Source organism: Tupaia chinensis, unplaced genomic scaffold (genome assembly GCF_000334495.1).
Source record: "Tupaia chinensis unplaced genomic scaffold, TupChi_1.0 Scaffold000112_1, whole genome shotgun sequence".
In the NCBI taxonomy this organism is placed as follows: Eukaryota; Metazoa; Chordata; class Mammalia; order Scandentia; family Tupaiidae; genus Tupaia; species Tupaia belangeri.
Window position 1 is genome coordinate 1087641 of NW_006159576.1, and position 27269 is coordinate 1114909.

The following is a 27269-nucleotide window of genomic DNA, read 5'->3' on the forward strand; positions in this document are numbered from 1 at the left end:
AGCCTTCGGTGCCTGGTCTGTGTTGGCATCTCCATTTTCTGCAGGGTTATCCCCATCCTTGCCAGTGTCAGCTTTTCCCTTTGGGTACCTTCTCTTCCCTTCTTTGCAGGGGCCTTTTTAGGCTCGCTGTTGGCTTTGGAGGTCCCCTGTGGATCTCTCTGTGGCTTGTCCCTCCCTGTGGTTTTACCACTTTTGGTGTCCCCTCCAGCCTTTCTCTTCTCACAGGAGTGCTGGACACCAAGATGTAGTGATGTGCAGGCTTCGGTTGGTTCGGGGATCACTCTCACCGCTTCTTCACTTTGCCCACTCTTTCTTTTTCTTATTTAAAGAGGATGGAAGTGGGGCCCAGGGATCAGTAGGGGCAAAGAGCATGAAAGCTTCCAAGGGAGCTTGAGATCTCAAGGAATCCTGAGACGAAACCAGACTCCCAGGCGATGCAGACTAGGACTCACGTCGACAGAACCATACCTGGCTCCTGGCTCCTCCCATGATTTTGCTAGGATCCTCTCCTCCGTTATGGACACCCTCCCTCTTTTCCTAAATGCACTAAGTCCTTCCAGTTTGGACACGAGGAGTTTGAATTTGAGAATGTATTCTTTGCCGTGAGAAAACAGCAACAGGAAAGTGTTATTGTTCCTTGTGGACATTGAAGATGATCTTGGTTGAGATCTCTGTGGGCCTCAGAACCAGGGTTAAATTGTTAACGTCACCGAGTTCATATAAGCCAGGACAAACCTATGTAGCCCGGAGAGGGACAGCCAATCCTGACATGGCTAGGCGGACGGGTCTCAGAGTTAGCTGTCACCAGCGGGCTGACTCTGGGGCTCTCTTCTGCTCTGCAGGTGCTGAGTAACCTGGTGATGGAGGAGCTCCTGCCCACCCTGCAGACTGACCTGCTGCCCAAGATGAAGGGGAAGAAGAACGACAGGAAGAGGGCCTGGCTCAGTGTAAGCTGGGCTGTGCTCTGCCGCTGTGCCCTGGGATGAACATTCGCGTCCCTTTTCTTGTCAGGGCACTCGCTGTTCTTGTTTAGTAATGCCTTCCCTGACTTCGAGCCTGCTCAGTCTCACTCACGTGAGAACTAATCCAAACAGACTTGAAGTTGGAAGGCACAGTCGGGATGTGTACAGTTCTGTCTGTCTGATGGTCTGTGGTAAATGGTCCTCCCTCTGCGTGCCCCCGTCAGGCGCTCCCGCAGGCACAGCCCGATGTATGTGTCCTTCCCCATTGCAGCTTCTGGAGGAGGCCTACAACCTGGTTCAGCATCAAGTTTCAGAAGGATTAAGTACCTTGAAGGAGGAGTGCAGAACGCTGACAAAGGGCCTGGAAGGGACCATCCGGTCAGACATGGATCAGATTGTGAACTCAAAGAACTTTTTAATTGGAAAGATCAAAGGTCAGTAGAGATCATCCACACCCCTTCTAACGAACTAAGCCATCCATGTAGGAAGCCACCACACAGAGCCTTATCCACTGCGCGTGCATACCTGTGATAAAGTTTAATTTACAAATTAAGCACAGTGAGAGATAATTATAACTAATTATGAAATAGAGCAGTTGTAACAGTATGCTGTAATGAAGGTTGCGTGAATGTGCTTTCTCTCGCAATGTATCATTGTACTGCACTCACCTACTTTCGGATCACAGCTGGGCTGGGAATAGCTAAGCGAAACTATGGCAAGTAAAACGGGTCAAGAGGGGACTACTATACATGGCTTCAGAGGGCTGTTGCACTGGGAGAACTGGGAGGTGATGACAGCTGCCATAAGAGCATGCCAGAGCTTCCCTTATGAGGAGGAGGGTACTTGGCTTCTTGCCTCATGGTGTGCCTGAGTATTCTAACTGAATTAAAACAGCTTCGGGGAGGCCAGCAGGTGGCGTAGCAGTTACATCACAGGACTCCTACATGACTGACTGCGGTTCAAGTTCTGGACTCGAACTCATGCCAGCCACTTGTGCTTGTATGCCCAAGATCCTGAGAGAAGAATGGAGGGGAAGGGATTGTGGCATGGCCATTCCCTTTGGGGGATGATTTCTAACTTTCCCTCTCTCTGTCTCTGTCTCTCTCGCTCTTTCTCTGGTGAGTGTGTGTGCCCTAAGGCAAAAACCTCTAAAAAAAAAATAGACCCTAATAAAATGACTTCTATCTCACCTCCTCTCTGCTGTTAGCTTTTAAAGAGCAGAACCACGTTGCCCCAGTTTTCCCAAGTATACCCTGAGCCAAGTACCGTGCCTGGGATATATAGACTCTCAATGAATATTTCAATCTAGGAACAAATGAATTTTCCCTTTGACAGGAAAGCCTACTGCTTGGGCTTACAGCCACTAACTCTGGCTTTCTAGCTCCAGCCATGACCTTAACTAGACATGAGTACTTGGGAAGGTAACTCAAGTTCTATTTGCCTCAGTGTCTTCCACTCAGATCAGAGAGGCTTGCAAGAGGAGAGCTGGCCAACTGCAGCCCTTGGGCCAAATCTGGTCCCTGACTTGTGTTTTTCAATGAAGTTTTATCAGAACACAGCAGGCTCATGCATTGGCTGTTGTCTGTGGATGCTTTTGTGCCACCACACAGAATGGAGTAGCTGGAACTGAGGCCTTTTGGACTGTGAAGCTACGCACATTTACCATCTGGCCTTGAAGGGAAATTGCCTTTTCCTACACAAGAGGTTTCTAAGGAATCCCATTCATTCACACACTCATTAATTTAGTCATTTAAAAATATTTACTAAGTCTCTTTTCTTCAGAAAGAGAGATTTTTGCTATCGGGTGCATGCACTTGCTAAAGAAACAGAGAGAGGGAAAGTGAGAAATCGCTCCACAGGGGGGATGGCCACACCACAATCTCTTTTCTCCATCTTCTCTTAGGATTTTGGGTGGGTACACATGCACACACGCCCAGCGTGTTTCAAGGCACTGGGTCTGGGACTCGAATCACAGTTGGTCATGGCCCCACTAAGTGCTTTCTGATTAAGATGATGGTGCTCTTGCAGTGGACAAGAGAGATTCACTCCCTGTACTGTAACAGTGCATTGTCTTCTTGGTGAATTTTCCTTTGCAATTTAAGCCCTTTTCATCCTGCAGCCCAGGCTGCTCTTGGAGTAGGTCCTGCTAAGAAGAGAATTAAGGAGGCATAACTACAGCAAGGCGGTGTGTGTCTGTGTCACTTTGGGTATCTGTTCATGCAGTGCCTTCCAAAGTCAGATATAAATCAACTTCGGAGTGTTTTCTGTTTGCTATTATCATTCCCTATCCCTCCATTAGCAAGATCTAAAGCTGACTATATACTGAAATACTCTATACAGCGTTTTAAGTCGCTAACCGAGTCCTGTGCCAAAATTTCTGTTCTCTGAAACGAAGCTGGGCCTAACCATAGCCGTCCTCATGGCCTCAATTGAACCTTTCTTTCTTGCCTAAATGTCTGTGGCTCCAGTGTACCCACATACAATGGAAAAAGATTCCACCCTAGACTAGTATTTGCTTCCTAAAAGAAGTCTTGAAAGGAAGTAATAATCCAGTCTTTTTAAAATGAAACATCAGAAACACATGTCAGCCAGGCCTTTGGCTCGCCATCTTTAGCAAGCTAGTGTTCTCTTTTTTTTTTTTTTTTTTTTGAGAGATTTTCACTGTAGGGCACGTGTGCTCGCCAGACAGAGAGAGACCTAGAGACAGAAAGCGAGAAATCACCCCCCAGGGGGGATGGTCACGCCGCAATCCCTTCTCCTCCATTCTCCTCTCGGGATCTTGGGCACGCACCCACACGCGCCCGGCGTGAGTTTTAAGCCACCGGGTCCGGGATACGAATCGTGGTCGACTACGTGGGAGTCCAGCGACATAGCCATTACGCTAACTGCTGGTTCCCAGCAAGCTAGTGTTCTTCATGCCGCGTTGACACAGGGCTTTGCATTTTGGGGGAAAATAAACAAACAGACTTGGGGAGTATCAAGTAGTGATCTCTCCATTTCTTCCACACGACTCTTGGGAGGAACGTCACCAAGCTTTCATTCTGCTGCGCAGGCACTGTTGAATTGATCTGTTCAATAGCAGGCATTTATTCTGCCTCTGTGCAGTATCAGCACAAGGGCTGTGAGGGTCCAAGGAGGCAAGCTGAAGAAGCTGTGGTCACAGACACTGAGCCAGCAGGAAAGAGATGACCGACGCTGTTGGAGAGGCAGGAACAGAGCGCAACGGTTCCCAATCAGGACCAGGGTCCTATTTCCATTTCAGAAAACCCTGTGGGCCCCTCTTGGCACCAGAGATGGCATAATGGTTTTGTCACTGGGCTCCCACGTAGTCGATTATGGTTCAAGTCCCGGATCCGGTGGCTTAAAACTCACACTGGGCACGTGTACCTGGGTTCCCAAAATCCCGAGAGGAGAATGGAGGAGAAGGGACTGTGGTGTGGTCATCCTCCCCTGAGGGGGGGCGGTTCTTGCTTTCTGTCTCTCTGGCAAACATATACACTTTATAGCAAAAATCTCTTTCTCTCTAAAAAAAAGAAAGAAAGAAAAATAAAGGAAGAAAGAAAGTAAAGCCCGTGGGCCCCTCTTAACAAGAGTTCTTTCTCAGTGCTGGTGCTGGAAACGTGGTAACGCCGACAGTACAAGAAGCACCAACAGCTCTCCGGGCCTTCTGGAGGGCCAGACCCTTCTAAGCACCCTGAGTGTGGTCGAGTCATTTATCTGCCATAACCCCAAGAAGCAATTACTTAGGACCTCTATTTTACAGAGAAGACAACTGAGGAACAGACCTGCCTGAGGTTCTAAAGCTAGTGTGTGGCAAAGCCAGGGTCCACACTCAGCCCTCCACCTCCAGCACCTTCAGGCTTCATCATCAGCTCACTTCTTGTTTTTTTTTTCTTCTTTTGTTTTAAGATTTTTTTCTACAGGGCATGTGTACTCACCAGAGAGAGAGAGAGAGGGAAAGGGATAAATCACCCTCAAGGGGGGTTGGTCACACCTCAATCCCATCTCCTTCACTCTCCTCTCAGGACTTGGAGCACACATGCATACATACCCAGCATGTTTTTCAAACACTGGATCTGGGACCCCAAACACACAGTTGACCATGTAGGATCCAGAGTCTTAACGACCACACCACCTGCTGACCCAGGTCACTGCCTCTTGACAGCTGCCTGAACTCCAGTAAGGGTTAGGAGCGGATGGGTCGCAGCACCTCCTCTGCATGCTAGGAGACGGCGGAGTGTGCACATTCGGGATGTGGGGGTAATTCAGCCCTAAGGACACACCTGCAGACACAGGTCCCGGAGTTCCGTGCTGGCTCCAGGGCGTTAGGCCATCTACGTGGGTGGTGTTTGAACTGGGCCTTGGAGTAGGATGTTCGCAAGCAGAGGTGGAAGCAGGAAGGCACAAGGAAAGGGGGCACTGAGTAGAGGTGCGAGAGGGGCTGGAGCTCATCCTGGGGAATAGGCGCAGGGGAGTGCAAGCAGAGAGGACCGTGCTGGCCGTGGCCCTCCTGCCAGCTCCCATCCAACCACGGGGGAAATGGGCCACTTTTTTTTAAAGAGGGATTTTTGCTATAGTGTGTGTGCTTGCCGGAGAGACAGAGAGAAAGTGAGAAATCACCCCCTGGGGGGATGGCCACACCACAATCCCTTCTCTTCCAATTCTCCTCTCGGGATTTTGGGCATGCACGCACACATGCCAGGCGTGAGTTTAAGCCACCAGGTCCGGGACTCGAACTGTGGTTGACTACATGGGAGTCCAGCAATGTAACCATCTGCTGGTCCCTTCTTTGTCATATCTTGACTGTACATTGCCAATTTGCAGGATTACTTTGAAATTTATATTAGATGATTTTACAGTAGTTCTCGTCTCAAAGTTAATTAATTAATAATTTACTTATTCTCTTGAAAAAGAATGTTGCATTTTGATAGCAAGTGAGTCATTTTTACAAGAATCATAGACAGTTTTATATTTGAGTCACCCGATTGAAGGATTTTTTCCCTAATAATTCTTTTTTTTAAGGTTTTGTTTTTTTTTTCCATAAGGCGTGTATGCTTGCTAGAGAGAGACAGAGAGAGGGCAAGTGAAAAATCACCCCTCTGGAAGGATGGCCATGCCATAATCACTTCTCCTCCATTCATCTCTTGGGATTTTGGGCATGCACTAACATGGTGTGATTTTTTTTCAAGCCACTCCACCAGGGTCGTGTGGGAATCCAGCACTTTAACCTCCACACCACCTGCTGGCCCATTTCCCCTAATAATTCTAAGATCTGTTTCATATTCTACAGTAAAAAATCTGACTATAACTTTTGACTCTCCCAAAACTTAACTGCTAATAGCCTAGTGCTGATCAGAAGCCTGAAGGAGGGACCAGCAGATGGTGTAGTGGTTATGTTACTGGACTCCCACATGGCTGACTGTGCTTCGAGACCTGGACCCAGTGGCTTGAAAATCACACCAGGCACATGTGTGTGTGTGCGTGCCTGTGGGCCCAAGATCTCAGGAAGAGAACGGAGAAGAAGGGGTTGTGTCATGGCCATCTTTCTGGGGAGTGATTTCTTATTTTCCCTCTCATTGTCTCTTTTTCTCTCCTTGGTAAGTGCACATGTCCTAAGGCAAAAACCTCTCAAAAATAAATGAAAGAAAGAAAGAAAGAAGCCTTAAGGATGACAAACAATTGATCAACACTTATTTTCTATGTTACATGGATTACATACTGTATTGTTATCATAATGTAAGTTAGAGAAAAAATGTTATTAAGAAAATCATAAGGGAGCCAACAGGTGGTGTGGTGGTTAAGGCTCTGGATCCCACATGGCTGACTGTATATGGTTTGAGTCCTGGACATGGCCATCCTCCCCGGGGAAGGGGGGTGATTTCTCACTTTCCCTCTCTTTGTCTCTCTCCAGCAAGCATGCTTGCCCTATGACAAAAATCTTTTAAAAAAACCAAAAAACCAAACAAACAAACAAAAAAAAAACGATAGGAAAACACATTTACAGTACTGTACTGCATTTTCCAAAATATTCATTGAAACAAAAATTCACTTATAAGTGGGCCTGCTCAGCCCAGACCAGTTTTGTTTAAAGGTCAGCAGTATTAATACAAGGTCATCTCGGATTCTCAGAGGAAGAGGCAATAATCTGCTCCGCGCTAACTGTAATGTACTGCTGCCAGCTGAAGTAAGAATCTGGCCATCCATCTCACTGTAGCGAGTTATCTGCCAGAAGAATTGAAGAAGCACACTTGGGTTGTAATCCTGCATCTGCCAATTACGAAATGAGCTTGGTTGAGTCATCTAACATCTCCAGGCTCCCTTTTTTCCATCTGTGAAATGGAGGCATCTGGGGCCAGCAGGTGGTGTAGTTGGCTAAGGTGCTGGGTTCTCACCTGGCGGCTTGAAACTCACACTAAGCATGTGTGTGTGTGTGTGTGTGTATGTGTGTGTGTGTGTGCCCAAAATCCTGAGAGAAGAATGGAAGAGAAGGGACTGTGGCATGGCCATCCCCAGGGGGTGTTTTCTTGCCTTCTGTCTCTCTTTCTCTGTCTCTCCAGCAAGCACACGGGCTCTATATCAACAATCTCTCTTTCAGAAAAAGAAAAAGCATGGAGGGACCATCTCAGTTCTGTGATACTTTGGCAAGGCCATGAGTCTTGCTGGGCCCTGAGCTCCACAAAGCCAGCTTTCCAGACCCCACAGTGAGCTCAGGCCCCCACCCCCCAGTTCAGGTTCCTTCTCTCCATCACTGCTTCCACACCAGCTGATCTTGGCAATCACCTCTGCGTTGAAAAGAATGCAGACTTGGAGTCACCAGGTGGTGTGGTGGTTAAGGCACTGGATTCCTACATGGCTTACCATGGTTTGAGACCTGGAACCGGCAGCTTGAAAATCTTGCCCTGTTTTGTGTGTGCATCTCCGAAATCCCAAGAGAATGGAGAAGGGATTGTGGCGTGGCTGTCCCTCCTGGGGGGTGATTTCTCAGTTTCCCACTCTCTGGCAAGAGCATATGCCCTATATCAAAAACCTAAAAAAAAGGAAAACGCAGACTTCCATGTCCTTCGCAGACTGACTGGAGCAGGGGCTGGACTGCGCTTTCTCTTCTAAATCAAAGCGAGTGTTTGCCTTTGGGGACTGGAATTATGGTAACACTTTTTTCCACTCTCTTTATGATTTCCCGTACTCTTTATTTTTTTTGTCACTAAGCATGTAAAGAAAAGAAAAAAGAAAAAACTGGGTTTGGGGTTTTATTTTGTTTTCATTGAGGGGTAAGGTGAGAGGTGAGGTGTTCAAATGCATGGAATTGCTTTCCTTTGCCCAAGAAAATAACGTATGTGAGTCTTTTAAGAACTCTCTTGGTGAGAGGAGGACAGACTTGTTCTGATGAACTGATGAGCTCACAGAGAAATGAACTCAAACTTCGTAGGTCTTGGAAGACAGGCCGTACGCAGTGATGGTGGCTGGTGGCAGACAGGCGAGTCACTCCGCGTTGGCATTGCACATCTATGGAAGCCAGGCAGAAGAAGGCATTTCCTCCCAGGGCAGAAGAGAGCTCAGGACAGAGAGATTCTGTCTGTCCCAACTCGCGATGCATCCAGTGGTTTTCCATTCTGTGACTGCTGGCCCGGGACGACTCGTGGTGCTCTGTCTTGCCCATTTGAGCTTGCCCTGGCTGTCACATGGCTCCAGGGGACATCATCCAGCTCTGGCCTGGCTTCGGTGCCTCTGAATCAAATTGTTCCCTTATTCATCGTTTGTTTGGCTATTTTCTTTCTTTCTTTCTTTCTTTCTTTCTTTCTTTCTTTCTTTCTTTCTTTCTTTCTTTCTTCCTTCCTTTCTTTCTTTCTTTTTTTTTTTTAAGAGGTTTTTGCTATAGGGCGCATGCGTTCGCCAGACAGACAGAGAGACAGAAAGTGAGAAATCACCCCCCAGAGGGGATGGTCACGCTGCAACGCTGCAATCCCTTTTCCTCCATTCTCCTCTCGGGATCTTGGGCACACACACACACGTGCCCGGCGTGAGTTTAAGCCACCGGGTCCGGGACGCGAACTGCGGTCGACTACGTGGGAATCCAGCAACATAGCCATTATGCTAACTGCTGGTCTCTTGTTTGATTATTTTCTACCTCAGCAATGGTGGCCCAGCCAGCAGAGAAAAGCTGCATGGAGAGTGTGCAGCCCTTCCTGGCGTCCATTCTGGAGGAGCTCATGGGGCCGGTGAGCTCCGGCTTCAGTGAAGTACGCTCACTCTTTGAAAAAGAAGTGGATGAGCTCAGCCAGAGCTTCCAGACCACCAAGGACTGTGTCCAGCTGAAGGAGGTAGGATGGGAGCTGCTGCTTCGCTGAGCACTGTGAGCACTGAGCGCTGAGCTGGGCATGGGTGGACTCCTGAGGCTGCCTTCCTTGGGCTTTGTCTGCTCTCCTTCCCTCGCTCACTCCCTCCCGCCTTCCCTTCCTCTGGCTTCCACTCTTTCATCTGGCCTTTCTTACATCCACCTGACCACCCAGTCACTTATCCGCTCAGCCTTTCATCCACCTGGTATTGCTATGGGTGGTTTTCAAGTTATAGAAGTGCCAGTTGGAGGGAACTGAGTCATGCATGTAAAGGCGACATTAGCATCCCTGATAGCCACCCTCCCAGTACTCCCCACTCCTAGGCCACGCCCATTCCCAGCGCCCTGAATTCAGGAGTGTAAGTAGCTCTGCATATGACCTTCTGTCCCTTTTCAAGCAAATATCCTCATTTATAGGTTTGTTGGCTTGCTTTTTTTCTCAGAAACATAGACTCATGATAGAGACCTGTGTTTCTCCATGTGTGTCCCAGGGTCAGCAGTGCCATCGTCATCGGGTTGTTAAGAATGCAAATTCTCAGGCCCCACTGCAGATCTACTAAGTTGGAGACTCTGGAGGTGGGGCCCTGAGTCTGCCTTTGTTTACTTGCTTCTTTTTTTTTTTTTTTTTTTTTGCCCCTATAGGGCGCGTGTGCTCGCCAGACAGACAGAGAGACAGAAAGCGAGAAGTCACCCCCCAGGGGGGATGGTCATGCCACAATCCCTTCTCCTCCCTTCTCCTCTCAGGATCTTGGGCACGCGTGCACAAGCGCCCGGCGTGAGTTCTAAGCCACCAGGTCCGGGACGCGAACTGCGGTCGACTACGTGGGAATCCAGCGACATAGCCATTACGCTAACTGCTGGTTCCCTACTTGCTTCTTTTTTAAAAAAATGAATTAATTTAATATTTTAAGTGGTGTTTTTTGTTTTTGTTTTGTTTTTGTTTGTCTTGTTTTGTTTTTGCCATAGGACGCGTGTGCTCACCTGAGAGAGAAAGTGAGAAATAACTCAAGGGGGATGGCTACCTCGTGATCCCTTCTACTCACTCTCCTCCTAGGATTTTGGGCACACGCACGCATGTGCCCAGCGTGATTTTCAAGCCACCAGATCTGGAATTCAAACCGTGGTCAGCCGTGTGGGAGTCCGACATCTTAACTGCTGTGTCACCTGCTGACTTCCTCCCCAGAGTCTTTTTTTGGGGGGAAGGGATAGAGGGTTTTGTTTTTTTTTTTTGCCTTAGAGCTTGTGCACTTGCTAGAGAGAGACAGAGACAGTGATAGTGGGATGGAAAATGAGAGACCACCTCCCGGGGGATGGCCACACCACCATCCCTTCTCCATCATCCTCTCAGGATTTTGGACATGCAGGTGCATGTGCCTGGTGTGAGTTTCAAACCTCCCAGTCTGGAACTCTTAACAGCAGGCGACCATGTGAGAGTCCAGTGATGTGACCATTATGCCAACCTGCTGGCCCCTCTGCTACATTTCAAACAAGGGATTTAAATTTTACACTTGCTCATTGCACTTCCTCAGGCAGGGAGCTTTCTCCCCCCGTATTCCATCAGATTGGGGTTGTCATTTGCTTAAGTGTCACCCAACTGACAGGAACAAGGAACAAGAGCCATTCTTGCTCTTCTGCCTGCTTATATATATTTTAATGGCCAGAGGGTACATGTGCTCACCAGAGAGTGGGAGAGAGAGACAGTTCCCAGTGGAGCGTGGTCACTGCAGTCCCTTCTCTCCATTTCTCCATCCTGTTGGGATTTGGGCATGCACACACATGTGCCTGGCATGTGTTTTAAGCCCTTGGCTCAGGGCCATGCGGGACCCCATGACTTTAACCACTAGGTCATGGGGTCAGTCCAGTCTATACGTTTATAAACAGATTCATTTCATATTGTGTAGGAGGGACAAGTTCAACCATATGCTTTTGATGATTAATTCCACATCAATGACTGTCTCCATAATTCACTTCTTAAAGGGAGTAGCATCTTCCCTTATAGCACTATTAGAATGGACCCTTTTAAAATTTGTTTAAAGAAAGCTAAAAATTAGATTTGTCTTTTTTCTATAAGGCAAAGATAGAGCTTCCTGTGCCAGCACCTTCCTTCTCTCTCTCTCAGTACATTTTCAGGATTATTTATTTATTTATTTATTTATTTATTTATTTATTTATTTATAGAGATTTTTGCTGTAGAGCACATGTGCATGCCAGAGAGGCATTGAGACAGAAAGCAAAAAATCACTCCCCAGGGAGGATGGCCATGCCACAATCCCTTCTCTTCCATTCTCCTTTTGGGATTTTGGGTACACACACATGTGCCCAGTGTGTTTCAAGCTATCGGGTCCAGGACTCGAACTGGTGTCAGCCATGTGGGAGCCCAAAGCTTTAACCACTGTGTCACTGGCTGTCCCCTTCCTGATTATTTTAAACCTCCAGTATTCAATTTTAAAAATTATTTGTAGGTCAGCTTGGGAAATAGATTGCCCTCTGCTGTAACAACACTCACAGTGTAAAGCATGTTGCTAACGCTTGAGGGCTTTCACAGACGAGTTATTAAGTTTGACTGGCGCAGACTAGAGCAGGACGGGCCCATTTTTTACAACTGGATACCTCTCGTAGGTCAGTCTTTTTTCTATCATGCTTGCCTTAACCACCAGCTCCATGAGGCAACCTACAGCAGAGGGAAGCCTGTGGGTGCTGTTCGAGCATCATAGAATTGTGGGGAACGCTTGCCAACCTGCCCAAGTCCAGGAGCCAGAGAGCATCCAAATCTCCCTGGAGTTTGTCGATGTCACTCATTTAAGGCTTGGAAAGCTCGCAGACCCAGCAGCAGTCAAGTGCCACAGACCTCGCCTGTCTGGCTCCCAGGCTCTGGATTGGGAGCTTGGAGTTCGTCAAGAGTTTATGAAGACTGAAGTCTCCCCCTCCCCGCAACTCTGAGTGCACCTCCGAGTCTTCCCATCATCTGGCTGGCCAGTGTCTGTCCTAGAAATAGGGCTTCCCTGAAGAGCCACCGAAGGAGGGAAGTGAGACAGTCGAGATGTCACCCGTGGGGATCCGAGCAGTGGCTCTCTAATTACGTACGTGTGGCTGTTGAGAACGTAGGTGATACGTAATAGGCATGCAGTACCATTCTAAGTCTGAGGCATTTACTCCAGCATCTAGGCCGGCTTCTGAGTCTCCCGCTGGATTCTGTGAAGATGGAGCCTTGTTACGTGAAAGTCGACCTGCTTCAAGAACGCCTGCAGGATCTCAAGAGCCGCTTCCGCTTCCCCCACGTGGACCTGGTGGTTCAGAGGACACAGAACTACATGCAAGAGGTGGGAGCAGCAGGGCACCGGGTGGATGAGGGCGGGCGGGCGCAGAGACATCACCGAACCCAGGGGAATGGGCACGTCTGTCATCGTCCCGTCACGTGAGGACGTTCTCTGTCCCGCTAGAGGCTTCCTCTTTCTTCCAGGTTGAACATCAGAGAGAAGAACTATCTCAGGGAAACAAAATAGCATTAATTAATGATTACTTGATTTGTCAAATCGGTGCTTTTAACAATGGCCTCGCACTAGTATCATCTGGGTGCTCTTAGGAAGTCCTGGTGCCTGTGCCCCATCTCCAGGGATTCTGAGTATATATAGAGATACGTATTGGCGGGATGGTCTCTCTATTTATTAGTTTATTTATTTAATTTATTTACTAGCTTATTTTTAGAGAGATTTTTGCCATGGGGCTCATGTGTGTGCCAGAGAGACAGAAAGCAAGCAACCACCCTCCATGGAGGATGGCCACGCTGTAATCCCTTCTCCTTCATTCTCTTGGGATTTGGGGCATGCACACACGTGTCTGGCATGAATTTTAAGCTTCTGGGTCTGAGACTTGAACCATGGTCGTTTACATGGGAGTCTAGTAATGTAACCATTATGTTACCCGCTGGTCCCAGGAAGGGTCCCTTTAAAGAACTCCCACCCCTATTCTCACTATTTCTAATATGCAGCCAGGATCGAGAGCCATGGCTTAAATGAATTCTCTAACCTAGTTGAGAGTGGAAATCAATCACATCTTCGTATTTTAGTTTCTTGTGTCTACTTGCTAGATTTTTCTGTTTTTCCACAAGGAACCTTTTCCCCAGAACAGGACTGACTCACACCAACTCTTTTCAGGTTATGGTTCTTGAAATGAAGAAAGGTGTAAGGACACAGTTTTATTTCCCGGATGTTCTGGGGGAGCTCACTGTGGGCCCTGCGGTGGGCTGAATCTCACTTCGCAGAGCTGTAGTGACACTGAGTCTTAGATCAGTTCCTGCAGCGTTGACAGTGCTGTCACAGAGGTCTGTGTTCAGATGCTTTGCACTTAGGAAAGAAACCTGTAATTTTTTTTTGGAGAGGTTTTTGCTACAGGGCGCGTGTGCTCGCCAGACAGACAGAGAGAGACATAGAGACAGAAAGCGAGAAATCACCCCCCGGGGGGATGGTCATGCCGCAATCCCTTCTCCTCCATCCTCCTCTCGGAATCTTGGGCACGCACGCACATGCGCCCGGCGTGAGTTTTAAGCCACCGGATCTGGAACGCGAACCGTGGTCGACTACGTGGGAGTCCAGTGACATAGCCATTACGCTAACTGCTGGTTTCCATAAACTCGTGATTTTGTCTTAAAGCTTTTTTTAAAAATTATTTTATTTATTTATTTATTTATTTGCTTTAGAGCACATGCACTTACCAGAGAGAGACACAGAGGGAAAGTGAGAAAGCAAGCCTCCAGGTCTGGGACTTAAACTGTGGTTGGGCCAGGTGGGAGTCCAGCCTCTTAACCACCATGCCACGAGCTGGCCCCAACTCATGCTCTAATTTTATTTTGAAGTGCGCCTGTACATAGGCGTGTGTGTCTGTGTGTGTGTTTCCTACCTCTTAGCGAGGTCACTGCGGCCCTGTGGCTACTGCTTCATAACCCAGGGAGTGGGGTGAGGACTCGTTGCCCTCGGCCACCCCTGGATGAGCGTCTGAGGGGACCGACTCATCTCTGATGGCCTGTTGCCCCTTCTGCAGACCAGGAGTTGCAGTCCCAGCCTCTGACTGCTCTGTTTCTGTGTGCTTCTGGTTTCCAGCTGATGGAGAATGCAGTATTCACTTTTGAGCAGCTGCTTTCTCCACATCTCCAAGGAGAAGCCTCCAAAACCGCAGTGGCCATTGAGAAGGTTAAGCTTCGAGTGTTAAAGGTAAAGCCCTTCTCTCATTCATTTGTGGGAAGCAGAAAACAAGAATGTAACTCCTGTTTCTTTTGTTACTGGGGAAATGACCATGTTCTCTTTCTGAACGAAATGTCCCCCTTCCTCTCTCCTTCAGCAGCAGTTTCCTAAGGATGACTTTCATTCCTCTTCTGCCATCTAGTGGCTTCCTTAGGGACCGCGGGTCCTCGGCAGGTCCTCCCACAGCGAGGAGTGACGCATCCCAGCTTATTTCCAATTTCCAGGCAATTGCACTTGCAAACATTCTTTGGCTGTCCACTCTGAGCATCACGATAGGCGTTGCATGGGATATAAAAATAAGTGAGGCATATCTCTTCACAGAGTTCACAGTGTAGCAAAATTTCTTTAAAAGAAAAATCAAAACCTTAAGGCAAAGGAAATATGCCAAGGAGACGATACATTTTCATATGAAACTTTCAGATGTGCATCATTCGTGAGCATATATCAAGATGATTGTAATAAGCACATAGATGGCATATTTTAAAACTTTTTCCTCTGTAGGGCCCATGCGCTTGCTGAAGAGAGACAGAGAGGGAAAGTGAGAAACAACTCCCTCGGGGGGGGGATGGTCACACCACAATCCCTTCTCTGTTCTCCTCTAGGGATTTGGGGCATGCATGCACTTGTGTCCGGCATGTTTTTCAAGTTGCCATGTCTGAGACTCATACCGGAGAGTCAGCCATATAGGATCCAGCACCTTAACTTCCATGCCACCTGCTGGCCTGGAAACGTTTAATTTGATCCTCACAGAATGCGAGATAATTAGAATATTTCATTCTAATTAACCATTAGAATTAATTAATTCTAATTAATTAAAGAGCTCAAGTGTCTTCCTAAGCTCAACAGGCTCACCAATGGTGAGCTTAGAGGCGAACCATGTTTCTGCCTTGTCTGCTCACCCCGCGCTCCCTCCTGCTTCCTCAGACGACACTGTGGAATAGACACTCAAAATCCCACAGAGCCTGGGGCGGTCCTCGAACTCCAGACCCCATCTGGATGCCTCATAGGCTAGAAGAAACTCTAGCAACAAGTCATCGAGATTGAAAGCAGTACCGATCAGGATAACGGAAATGATCATGAACTTGTGATTGAGTTGACAGAAAAGATGGATCGGTGTCAAATATTTCAACAGATAGAGGAGAGGAACAAAGGAAGCAGAAAGGCATTCAGACATGAGGCCCTCGGGTTGGAGAGGGACTCAATGGGTCTCTAGTTCCATTCACATCCAGGAGTAATGATGTTCCTGCCAGGGGGTCAGCCAGTACTTGGACACCTCCAGTGTTGGGTCACTCTTTCTCTCCCAGGACTACCCGTTCCTGTTTTATCTCTGGATATTTTCGACTGCGGGAATGTGCCTTCTTGTGGTAGACCAGTAGACCAGTGCTCTCGCACTAGTCGTTCAAGTTCTGCCCTCTTGGTTCATATTTTTCTACAACACATGGTAGCCTTTGGTTGTTTGAACAGAGTTGTAATTTTGCCACGGGTTACTATCTCCAGTTAATTGCCTTCACTTCTTCGGCCACCCTTCCTTCAGCCATTCTGCTTCCGTCCCAGTTTGTCTGTGATCCCCTCCAAGCGACGCCTAAAATCAAACCTGGGTCTCCAGGTTTGGGGGGTCAGTGCAAAACAGGGAATCATCCTCTTTCTTGTTCTAGACACTAAACTTCTTTGAACTGTGTCACGGTGTTTGCAAAGCGCTGGACCCGGCCCTCTCTGCCCTTGTGGAATCACCACAATGCGCCGGTCCTGCTTTCAGGATGTAGATTGGAAACCATCAGCGATCGCGGCTCCCAGGGTGCTGCCCTGGACAGAGCTGATGGAGTGCAGGCACCCCCAGCCCCACCCCCGACTTCGTCATAGTGCAGGACAGATCGCCGCTCTGTTCTGGTCTTGCCACAATCTCCATATCTGTAGGAGGAGAGGGTGAGATGGGTGGGCCACTTTCAGTCCTAACCTATGCTTGGAGTATGAGGAGGTTACATCAAAAGATCCCTGAGACCTTGGACATACAGGGGCCTTCAGAAATTAGGAGGGGAAAGAGAGAGGAAGGGGGTGGCCGAGATTTTTTGTCCTGTTGCTCTTAGCATATGTTTCTGTGTTGACAGCAATATGATTACGACAGCAGCACCATTCGGAAGAAGATATTCCAAGAAGCACTGGTTCAAATCACACTTCCCACCGTGCAGAAGGCCCTGGCGTCCACGTGCAAACCAGTAAGGAGATGGGTTACTCCAAAGAGACTGCATAGTATGAAAAAACTACATACAAGTTTCAACGTTTTTTTTTCTTTTTTTGCACCAAGGGCTGGATGGTAGCACAGCGGTGAAATGTAGCACTCTGTGAGGCAGTCCCACATGGGAAGGTTCCTGGTTCAAATTCAGAGTCCTCCCTGAATGTGGTGGACACACAAGCACCCAGGATCCAGGGCTGACTGGAAATGGGGGTGGATTATGGCAGTGAGACCCCCTGTGTGGGTGCTGTCTCCTTCTCTCTCTTAAGTCCAAAACAATTGTTGTACCAAAATAAATCCTTACTTTTAATTCCATTTTTCCACAAACAGACACATCTATGTCCCCATGAATTTTATTTGCAAAATGAAGATGCAAGAGAGCTTTGCTGATTCCTGAGCTAGGCAAAGATCTCACAGGGTAAAGGCCTGAATTTGAGCCCAGCTAAGGGTTGACATGGAACGCCTCATTATAGTATGACTCGTTGGCCCAGCGTGTCCTCTGAAATGTGACCACTGCATCCAGAAAATATCCTAGATAATAAGATACCAGAAAGATATTCATTCTGTTAAATCCTGTAACAACAGTTTAATGAAATCACTTAAAGCTGCTTCACACACCAGGTGCGTAGTGGCTGCCCTGACCCTGAAGGTGGGGCTTAGTCTATGGGTGGCATAGGGCTGAACAGACTCTGGAGGCTGGTCTGAGACCAGAGTTCAAGTCTTTGCCCCTCTATAATCAGCTCTGGGGCAATTATTTTCCTCTCTTGGTCTAGATGTCAACTTCTATGAAATGTAGGTAATAATTTGTTGTTTTTTTGTTTTGTTTTGTTTTTTTAAGAGATTTCACTATAAGGTGTGTGCACTCTCTGGAGAGGCAAAGAGAGAGAGAAAGTGAGAAATCACCCCCTGAGAGAGATGGCCACACTGCAATCTCCTCTCTTCCATTCTCTGGGGATTTGGGGCACGTATGCACATGCACCCGGTGTGAGTTTCAAGCCTTCGTGTCCAGGATTCAAACCTGAGTCGGCCATGTGGGAGTCCAGCACCTTAGCCACTAGACACTTGCTGGTCCTTGTAGTATTGTTCTTAAGACTAAGAAGACTGGAATGACAGAATTAACACTGGGGATGCTGTTCTCAAGAGCAAGGCACCGTGTTTGACTTTCTATATGGATTCTCTCAATAATCCTCTCGATTGAGAGTGACCTGCGAGGAGGCCCTGTTTATGTTCTCATTGTGCAGTGGAGGGAACCTGAGTGGTTAAATAACAGGCCCAGACTCACAGAGCTGGAAGCACCAGCATTTGGACCCAGCCCACCCTCCCCTATCACATGGTGGGCACTCGTCAGTAGTCTCAGCTACTCCTATTATTATTACTAACCATTCACATTTCAGAGATGATCTACGAGACTGGACATGGCAAGGCCTGCTCCCTCTTGGGACCAATGATAAAGAGCTCTCTGGAATTTAAAAAGGGCTTTTTGGCAGCCTGGAGAGTCTCTAGGCACTGGAACATTAAATTCATCCGCATGAGTTATTTTACTGCGGACATTTCTGTGGTCATTTTTATATTCTGTAAATGCTATTTATCTTCATATAGTCATCAGCCTAGCATACATCATACTTGGCACTTGTTTCTGGGGTGTATTTCTTCAGTAGAAAAGGATTTGATTAAGGCAAACGAGTAGACTCGGTCTATACGAGCATCCTTCAGTCTTATGTGACAGAACCGTTCAGCGGCCCGACAGTGACTGGGTTCACCTCTGGACGTGTCTGTGCTCAGATGTTCTCCTGAGGGTACTTTTATTTTTCAATCACAGAGGCAGCGTGGGTCTCAGAGTCACCTCCTCCCAGTGAGAAGAAAGCTAAGAAGAGTTCCCCTTCTCGTCTGCTCCCCTCTTCCCAAGCATCAGCAGAGGGGGTTATACCCGAGCTGTAAGAGGCTCTTAGTGATTTTTTCCCTAACTTTATTTGTTTCTCCTGTGAGTGAGAAAGACAGAGAGATAGAGAGAAAGAGAGAGACACAGGACACACAACAGGCTCTTAGTGCCCCCAGCTGTTAGCCAGCCCTGCCCGGATCATGGGCAAGCACATGCCTGGGGTACTCAGGGAAGTCTCCAGATTTGAACACGGAACCTTCCCATGTCGGATTGCCTCACAGAGCATTGTTTTACAACTGCACCACTATCTGAGGTACATCTCTCTTCTGATTTTTTTAAGAGGTTTTGGAAAGGTTCGTTTGTTCATTTGTTTGTTTGTTTATATTTAAGGTTTTTGCCATAGAGTGCCCAGAGAGAGACAGAAACAGTGAGATGGAAAATAAGAAATCATCCCTCGGGGTGGTGGCCATACCACAATCTCTTCTCTTCCGGGATTTTGAGCACACACGTACCAGGTCGGATGTGATTTTCAAGTTGCCAGGTCTGGGACTCGAACTGCATTGGCTGTGTGGGAATCCAACGCCTTAACCACTATATCACCTGCTGGCCCCTTGTGATTTTTTAATGGAGAGCCTGTGAGCAGAGTTATCAGTAATGAAGGATATCAATGTAAAGAGCTTCTTAAAAATCCGAATTTACGGAACAGATCATTTATTGTCTGCTCTGTAGAAGTCATCTTTATTTTACTAAATTGTGTTTTCCTTGGTTCTTTAAATAGCAACTTCTTAGATCTATGCACTCAATCTTGCTATGTATTAGAACTGTGGGAACAGTTGGAAAAAAAAAAAAAAAAAGATTCTGACTCTTCAAGACCCACTCTCAGGGATTCCCATATAGCTAACTAGCCCAGAGAAGGAAATATCTGCTAGTTTGGTCCGTTCCGTGTGGAAGGCCTGACTGTAAAACTGAGCACACCATAGCAGTGTACATGGCCCCAGAAATGATTTTGTTCCACAAAATTATTAGCTGGTTGAAGTTTTAAATGTCTACTGTTTACTCAGTACAGCCAGGCCAACCTGTGGTGCGGTGGTTAAGGGAGCAGGATCCCACATAGCTGACTGAGTGGTTCAAGTCCTGGAGGCTGTGGCCTGGGAAACATACCTGGTGTATGTGTGTGCATGTGTGCCCCAACATGCCAAAATCTCCAGACAAGGAGAACTAGAGGAGAAGGGATTGTGGCATGGCCATTCTCCATGGTGTGGTGGGCAGGTGCTTCCTCTCTCTCTCTCTGGCAAGGCATGCACCCTTTGGCAAAGAATAAATGCATCAAATATATTTGCCATGTGCCAGACCACCACCCCTGCCACCCTGGAGTTCATGGCGCAGGGGCAGGGGGCTGTGCTGTGGGGGGAGCTCACAGCAGCCTTACAGGGAAGAGTTCCCGAAGATGCCAAATTCTGCTGATGGGCCCAGAGAGAAGTTCTCAGAGTCGTGCTTTCACCAAGGGGAAGAGGAATAAGGATGGGGGACCATGAAGGGGTGAAGAAAGGGTGTCTGTGCATGAGTCAGGGCCCCTCATCTGGCAGACAAAGAGACAGAGGTGCAGCATGGTGACATGGCTTGCCCAGGGTCCCATCGCTTATTCTGGGCACGGCCATCTCTGAGCAGGTCCTTTCCATCTCTGTGCCTCAGTCTGTCGTATAGACTCTCTCTGGGTCACTGAGGCGTAAGTCTCTTCAGTCCTTTGGCTCTCGGGCGGGTATAAAGAGACCTCATGACTGTCTGCTGGCAATCCAGTTGAATCCTGGGTACAGCACCCCAAATCTTAGCACTGCAAGTTGTCTGAATAGGGTGGCTTCTGACCACCTGCTATAGATCCTGTCCCTGCAGGCAAAAGGCATCAAATCCCACCGCTATGTCCCTGGTTCTCCCCCAAAGGGAGGCCTGCCCCAGACAACCAAGTGCACGGATTACAGAGTTCATCACCGCCATGTCATCTGGCGCCTGTGATCCTTGCCCTGTCCTCATGCTGGCAATAGGCAAGCCATTTGGAAAACCCCAGAAAGCAGGGAGGGTTACGGCACTTTGCATCGGCCCTCCCTCAGCTGTCTCCGAAGAAATCAGTGAGTGTCAGGCCAGTCGGGAGCGGCAGGGGAGAAAGTTCCTGAAGAGTCTTTGACTAGAAATTCTCCCAGGCTGAAAGGGGTCCTGTTCTAATAGAGTTAAACATACATCCACACTGTGGCCTCGCAATCTCACTCTAGGAATATACCCAAGATAAGTAAGTTGTTAAATAAACACGCACACACGCAGTAGTAGAAGAATATTCGCAGCAGTTATATTCGTAAGAGACAAAGTGGAAACATCTCCATGTCGATCAACAAGAATGTGAATAAAAATGTTTAATTAGTTGATTTTTTTATTTTTGGCCAGAGGGTGTGTGCACGTGCCAGAGAGAAGCAGGGTGACAGAGAGAGAAGGAGAGGGAGAAACACCTTCTGATGGGCCGTGGCATCACAGTCCCTGCTCCTTCACCCCTCTGTCCTGTTGGGATTTGGGTTATACAGGCATCCAGGCCTGGCAAATTTTTCAAGCTGCTGGGGCCAGGATTCAAACCATGTGGTTGGCTTTGTGGGATCCAGCTCCCTTAACCCTTAGGCTATAGGGCCAGTTCAACCATTTTAATTTGTCTTTATAATGAACGCTGTTTATCAATGAAAAGAAACGAGCTACTGATACACGTAGCCACAGGGATGAATCCCAAAACACATACAAAAGAAAATATACTTTGGTTTATAAAAAGTTCAAGAACAAGCAAAAAACAAGTAAGTCATGATAGATATCAGAACAATGCTTATCTCCTGGAGGAGTGTCGACCGGAGAAGGCTCTGGGGGTGGTACTGAGGCTCTCCGCCTTGACCTGGGTTATGGTGATTTGTGTATATTTATATTTTAAATCACTTTTAAAATCTGTGCCTTTCGCTGTATGTAATACCTACCTTGGTAAAGCCCTCTTGCCTTTTTCTTAAAAAAAAAAAAAGGAAAGAAAGAAGGAGACCCTGAAGTTATGATGAAAAAAAAGAGGCGCTAGTCCTGCTGACGAGGCCTTCTAGGGTCTCACCCGGCCAGGGGCACGGAATGTGTGCCCAGGGAAGGGAAGAGAGCTGCCCGCGGCTGCCAGCCATGCCCTGTCGTCTACATTAACAGAAGTGTGGGGGGCGGGCATGGTGCTTAGTCCCGCAAGCGGACAGGGGGGACCCACTGAAACATGGGTGGGCTGGGTCGTGCTCTAAACATCTTCTGGGGGCCAACCTTGCCCTCTCCCACACCCCCAAGGACGGGCTGAGTGTGAGTCCCTCGCTGGGAATGGCTCCATGCCGTTTCTTCTTTGTCTTCTGGTCTTGTCCTCCAGGAGCTTCAGAAATACGAGCAGTTCATCTTCGCCGACCATACCAGCGTGATCCAGGTTGAAAATGTGTATGAAGAGCTTTTACATCAGATCCTCCTAGATGAAACTCTGAAAGGTAAGGCCGGTTACCTGTGGCTTTTGGCGGGGGGGGGTTCATAGTGGGAAGCACCCTGGACACGGGCCTCAGGAGGGCTGGGAAGGCACGACAGGAGAAGAGGTTGGCAGTGGCAGGCGGGACACGTGCGAGCAGAGGGGAGGAAGGAGGGCACTAGCCTTGCCAGGCGTCCGTGGCCTGCCTGCACCATGTGATCCTTTGTGTACCATTTTCTTTTCTTTTTTGATTTGCCAGAGGGTGTGTGCGCTCCCTGGGGAGACAGGTAGAGAGAAAGTGAGGGCCCCCCTCCCTCCATCGTGGGGAATGGTCACACTGCAATCCCTTCTCTTCCATTTCTCTGTTTTCTTAGGATTTTGAGCGCGCACACACACGGGGTATTTCTCACGCTGCCAGGTCTGGGACTTGAACCTTACCATCAGTCGTGTGAGATCAAGTCCACATAATCATTATGCTACTGGGCTGGCCCACAATGTTCTCTTTCAAGACAAATATAAACTCTGAGGGGTTTTTGTAGAAGTTTTTGCTATAGGATGCTGTGCTCGCCAGAGAGACAGAAAGGGAGAAATCGGCATGGCCATGCTGCAGGTCCTTCTCCTCACGGAATTTTGGGCACACACACATACATGCACCCGATGTGAGTTTCAAGCTGCCGAGTCCTGGACTCAAATCACGGTTGGCCACATGGGAGTCCAGCACCTTAACCCCTATGCCACCTACTGGCCTGAGAATTTAAGCTTCATTTTACAGAAGGTCAGACTGAGGCTTAGAGTAAATTTAGCATCCCTGGTGAAGAGTGATTTTCCCTAGACTAGTCCATGAAACAAAGGCTAAGGGACTCTTTTCAGGCTCAAGCTGCAATCCTCCCAGAGCCACGAGGGGGTGATTCTGGCAGCAGGGCTTCCTGAGTGCGTTCTCAGCATCTTCCTCGTCTCCACTCAGCTGGGCAGAAAAGGACCTGAACCAGGACACAGGGCCCTGCCAGCCTGTACAAGGCTCTAGCACCCAGTACCCCACGGGCTCAGGCCTTGCCTGGGATCAGAATGAGGAGGAGAAAACTGGTAAAAATACTCCAGAGAGGGCCACCATCACTCTGTGGACCTGAAACATGCCTGGTCTCTACAGGGAAGATCTGGGGTAGCACAGAAGCTGTTCCACAGAGAAAACTGACCATGCACAAGGCCCGACCACAGCAGCTCACCTCAGGGGATCCAGCGAGCTCGATTTCACAACCGACCTTGTCTGCACCAGACAGGGCTCAGCCAGGCCTTTGCCTGCCCCCTATGAGAACCTCTGGATAAGTTCGAAAGAGATTTCTTACAGGGTGCCAGCTGGTGGCATAGTGGTTAAGGCCACTGGATCTCACATGGCTGACCGCGTGGTTTGAATCCCCAACCTGGTGGCCTAAAGAAATGTGCCAGGCACATGTGCATGCATGCCCCAAATCCCAAGAGGAGAATGGGGGAGGAGGGATTGTGGTGTGGCCATCTCCCTTGGGGAAGGTGGTTTCTCACTGTCTCTCTCTCTGTTGAGTACATGCACCCTGTAGCAAATTAAAATAAGTAAATCAATGAAAGAGATTCCTTTTCCCAGACACTTCAATGCTGTCTTTCAAACAGTGGTCATAATATACTGATTTTGTTGGGGAAGGGCACTGCTGCTAGCGGCTGAAAGCTCTTGCCGAATGCACAAGACATGCCATCTCTGCATGACCGGCACCCCTTGGGTGTGCTAGTGTAGGGCATCGTAACCCTGCACAGCTGCAGGCAGAGGCCCATCGTCCGCATCTCCGCTGCTGTGGCTGTTCTTGCTCCTCTCAAGGCCTTTGAGGCCGAGCGAGGCTGACAGATCTTCATGTGGGGCACATGAGGCCCATCAGGGTCTTTCATCTGCATGCTCAGGGCTGGGTACCTGTTAGGTGCTCACGGCTGTACTGAGACCAAAGCCAGAGAAGGTCGGGCCACCCCCGCCTAGTGGCCAGGCCAGAGCTGCCCGAAAGCAGCTGCTGGGATGTGATGGGGCCCCTGTGTGAGGCAGAAGATACCACTGTAGACCTCATCTCTGCATTCCCAGTGCCCGTCCCGTACAACCCAAACGGGATAGCCAGCAGATGATTGCTGTTTGAATAAATGAACAAGTGGACACTGTAGATGTACCAAGTTTTTGTTGTTTTGTTTTGTTTTGTTTTTTGAGAGAGAGATTTTTGCTCTATTGCATTTGTGTTTACTGGAGAACAGAGAAAGATAGAAAGATAGAAAATGAGAAATCGTTCCCCGGGGGGATAGTCATGTCACAATCCCTTCTCTTCCACTTTCCTGTCGAAATTTTGGGCATGCACGTACATGCTCTTCGCATGAGTCTCAGGTCGCCAGGTCTGGGACCTGAACCAGTTGTCCATGTGGGAGTCCAGCACCTTAACCACTATGCCATCTGTTAGCCCCAAGGTTGCACGTTTGAAAGCGTTTGCAGTCTTTGGTTATCAGGGAAGATCACCTGGAAGGGGATGAACGTAAGCTGGGTCTTGCAGCAGAAAGGCAATTTGGCTTCCGGACAAATCAGAAATCAAAATCCACATTGGCGAGACAGTGTTAACGTCGTGTTTTGTTTGCTGCCATTTCAGTGATAAAAGAAGCTGCTATCCTGAAGAAACACAACTTATTCGAAGACAACATGGCCTTGCCCAGTGAAAGCGTGTCCAGCCTAACAGATCTGAAGACCCCCACAGGGTCAAATCAGGCCAGCCCTGCCAGGAGGGCCTCTGCTGCTCTGCCTTCAGTGCCGGATGGCGAGACCCCTGGCAGTGAAGTTTTCCAGGACTTGGAAGAAAAGCAGCAGCTCAGAGTCCCTGGCTCCTGGCCCAAAGGAGACAGCCTCTCTGTCCCCGCGCCCAGCCCTCCCCTAGGTGGAGCTGGCCAGGTGATTGCTTCCGATGCGGAGGACCCTGTTGTGGATCCTGTGGCTGCAGAGGACACAGCAGGACCCCTGGGCAACTGCTCATCGGAGCCACAGTTTGGAGGGACCCCTAAGGAGGAGGAACCCACCCATGAAAAGCCAGAATCTGCCTCCTCCTTAGGCTCCTTGGATGAGCTCAGAAAGCTGTTGACGGTGACAGTTGAAGTCCCAGTGGAGTCTGCTCCAGGGGGTGATAAGGATGCAAATGAGGAGACCTTTGTTTCCCCAGAAAGTGAAAAAGAAGAAGAAAAAATCCAGACCCACACAGAGGCCAAGTGGCCAGCCGTCCCCTGTCCAGACAACTGCGAAGGAAGCAAAGTCAGTGAGAGGAAGGCCAGTCCTCCCCCAGCAGAGCCCGAGGCCCCTGGGGTGGAGTTGGGGGGCTTACCAGAGGCCAGCAGCCCTGCTTCTCAGCCAGCCTGGGGAGCGCTCCCTGAGGGGGCCCTGGAGGAGCCAGCAGAGGCTGGGGAGCCCCCTGAGGCAGAGCCCACAGGGAAGGCTTCCAACTCGGACGCCTCCGAGGGTGCTGGCGAGGGAGAGGCCGGGCCTCCAGAAGATTGTATGTTAGGTTCCGGCCCTGTCTGTCCCAGCGAGAGCCAGGTTTCAGAGGAACAAGAAGCCATGAGAGAAGGGAACAGTGGGGCCCAGGCCATGGCTGACGTGGACATGGAGGAGACCAAGGAGGCCCGGGTTTATCAGTGTCAGTGGGTGGTGGAGGATGCTCCCAGCACCGATGTCCTTGGCTCGCATGCAGATGACAGCCCTGTACACGTGTGTGACAGTGGTCAGGAGAGTTCCCCTGGGCAGCCCTTAGAGGAATGAAAGGGACACTGGGCAAAAGTCACAGGGTTATAGTTATGGGTACACTTTGGAGTTGCATATGAATTATTACACCCCCCAAAATTAAGTTTTTGCCTAATGCGAATCATAAAACCAGAGGAAATGCATACAGGGTGTGAGCACAGGGGCATACTTTGGTGGAATTGTACTGTTCTACCACAAATCACCGCTTCAGCATTTTAGCAGGAATTGCGAAGGCAGCGGGGTGTTGGGTGAGGGGCAGCGGCGGGTGTCCCGGGGAGGGAGTGGATGGCAGCGAAGGTGACAGCACAGCGGGAGCAAAGCTTTCGGCACCCCTGCGCGCTTCGCGGGCTCATCTTCTGGCGCACTTTAAGGCTTTTTAATTGTTCTGTAAAGATGCAAGCGTGTACTTTAAATCCAGCCTCACCATCTACTTGACCAATTTTGTCCTCTCCGGAGGAGTCGGCACTCGCCCACAGGCAGGCTGTAAGAAAGGAGGGCTTGATCTCTGTCGCCCTTGCTGGGCGAAGCCCCAGGAAACCTGTCCTGACGGGTCCCGAGGGAGCCCGAGCAGAAACGAGAGCAAGGTTGGGGGCTGTGGGACGTTCTGGGCCTGGTACAATTCCACCACCAGCTCCCTGTTAATGAATCTTACTGATACTTACTAGTTAATCACCTATTAAGAAAGTTCAGATGAAGTAAGAAAGTGTCGTTGGCATGTGGAAGCCTGAAAGCCATCCAGGTTAGCCTTAGACTGTGCGGAGGGTCCTGGGAAAACGACAGCTCGAAGCCTCCCAATGAAACAAGCAGTATTTGAACTGTTACTGCATGCTATGCACGTGTCTGCCTTAGCAAGAAAGAAAGTGTACTTCATCTCATGTAAGTTTAAAGACCCAAGGGGATTTCATCTAGAACTTAAAAACATACTACTTTTTTTACTTAGGACTGTTTAGGTCATTCCAGAACCAAACCTGGGCATCCGACGTGGCTCCAGCCTCATGGGGCAGCCCCTGGCACCCTCGCCAGCACGGCCGAGCCCTCCTCTCCGAAACTTTAACATTAGACCCCAACATATTGTCCCAAGAGCTTGTGTTGATCATTATCATCCGTTCTTTTTTTATTTTTATTTATTATTTTTTTAGAGAGATTTTTACCATAGGGCATCAGAAAGTGGTCAGTCACCCCTGGGGTGGGGGTTGGGGGTGGCCATGCTCCAGTAGTCCCTCTCCTTCATTCTCCTCTTGGGATTTTGGACACATATGCACCCGCACCTAGCGTGAGTTTTAAGCCACCAGCTCTGGGACTCGAACCACAACTATGTAGGAGTCCAGCAATGTGACCATTACACCCTCTGC

The 27269-nt window shown here is 48.8% G+C and overlaps 1 protein-coding gene across 1 annotated transcript in view; it reads left to right on the forward strand.

The window, feature by feature from the left end:
• The window catches only part of NIBAN1 (niban apoptosis regulator 1), a 104807-nt gene extending 77928 nt beyond the window's left edge, over window positions 1–26879 (forward strand). The window contains exons 8-15 of the mRNA XM_027770088.1: window positions 843–947; window positions 1234–1396; window positions 9093–9280; window positions 12453–12614; window positions 14391–14501; window positions 16637–16744; window positions 22053–22164; window positions 24782–26879. Coding sequence (XP_027625889.1) covers window positions 843–947; window positions 1234–1396; window positions 9093–9280; window positions 12453–12614; window positions 14391–14501; window positions 16637–16744; window positions 22053–22164; window positions 24782–25935 — 2103 coding nt within the window. The 3' untranslated portion in view covers window positions 25936–26879. The remainder of the gene's footprint in view (window positions 1–842; window positions 948–1233; window positions 1397–9092; window positions 9281–12452; window positions 12615–14390; window positions 14502–16636; window positions 16745–22052; window positions 22165–24781) is intronic.
• The last annotated feature ends 390 nt before the right edge of the window (window positions 26880–27269 follow it).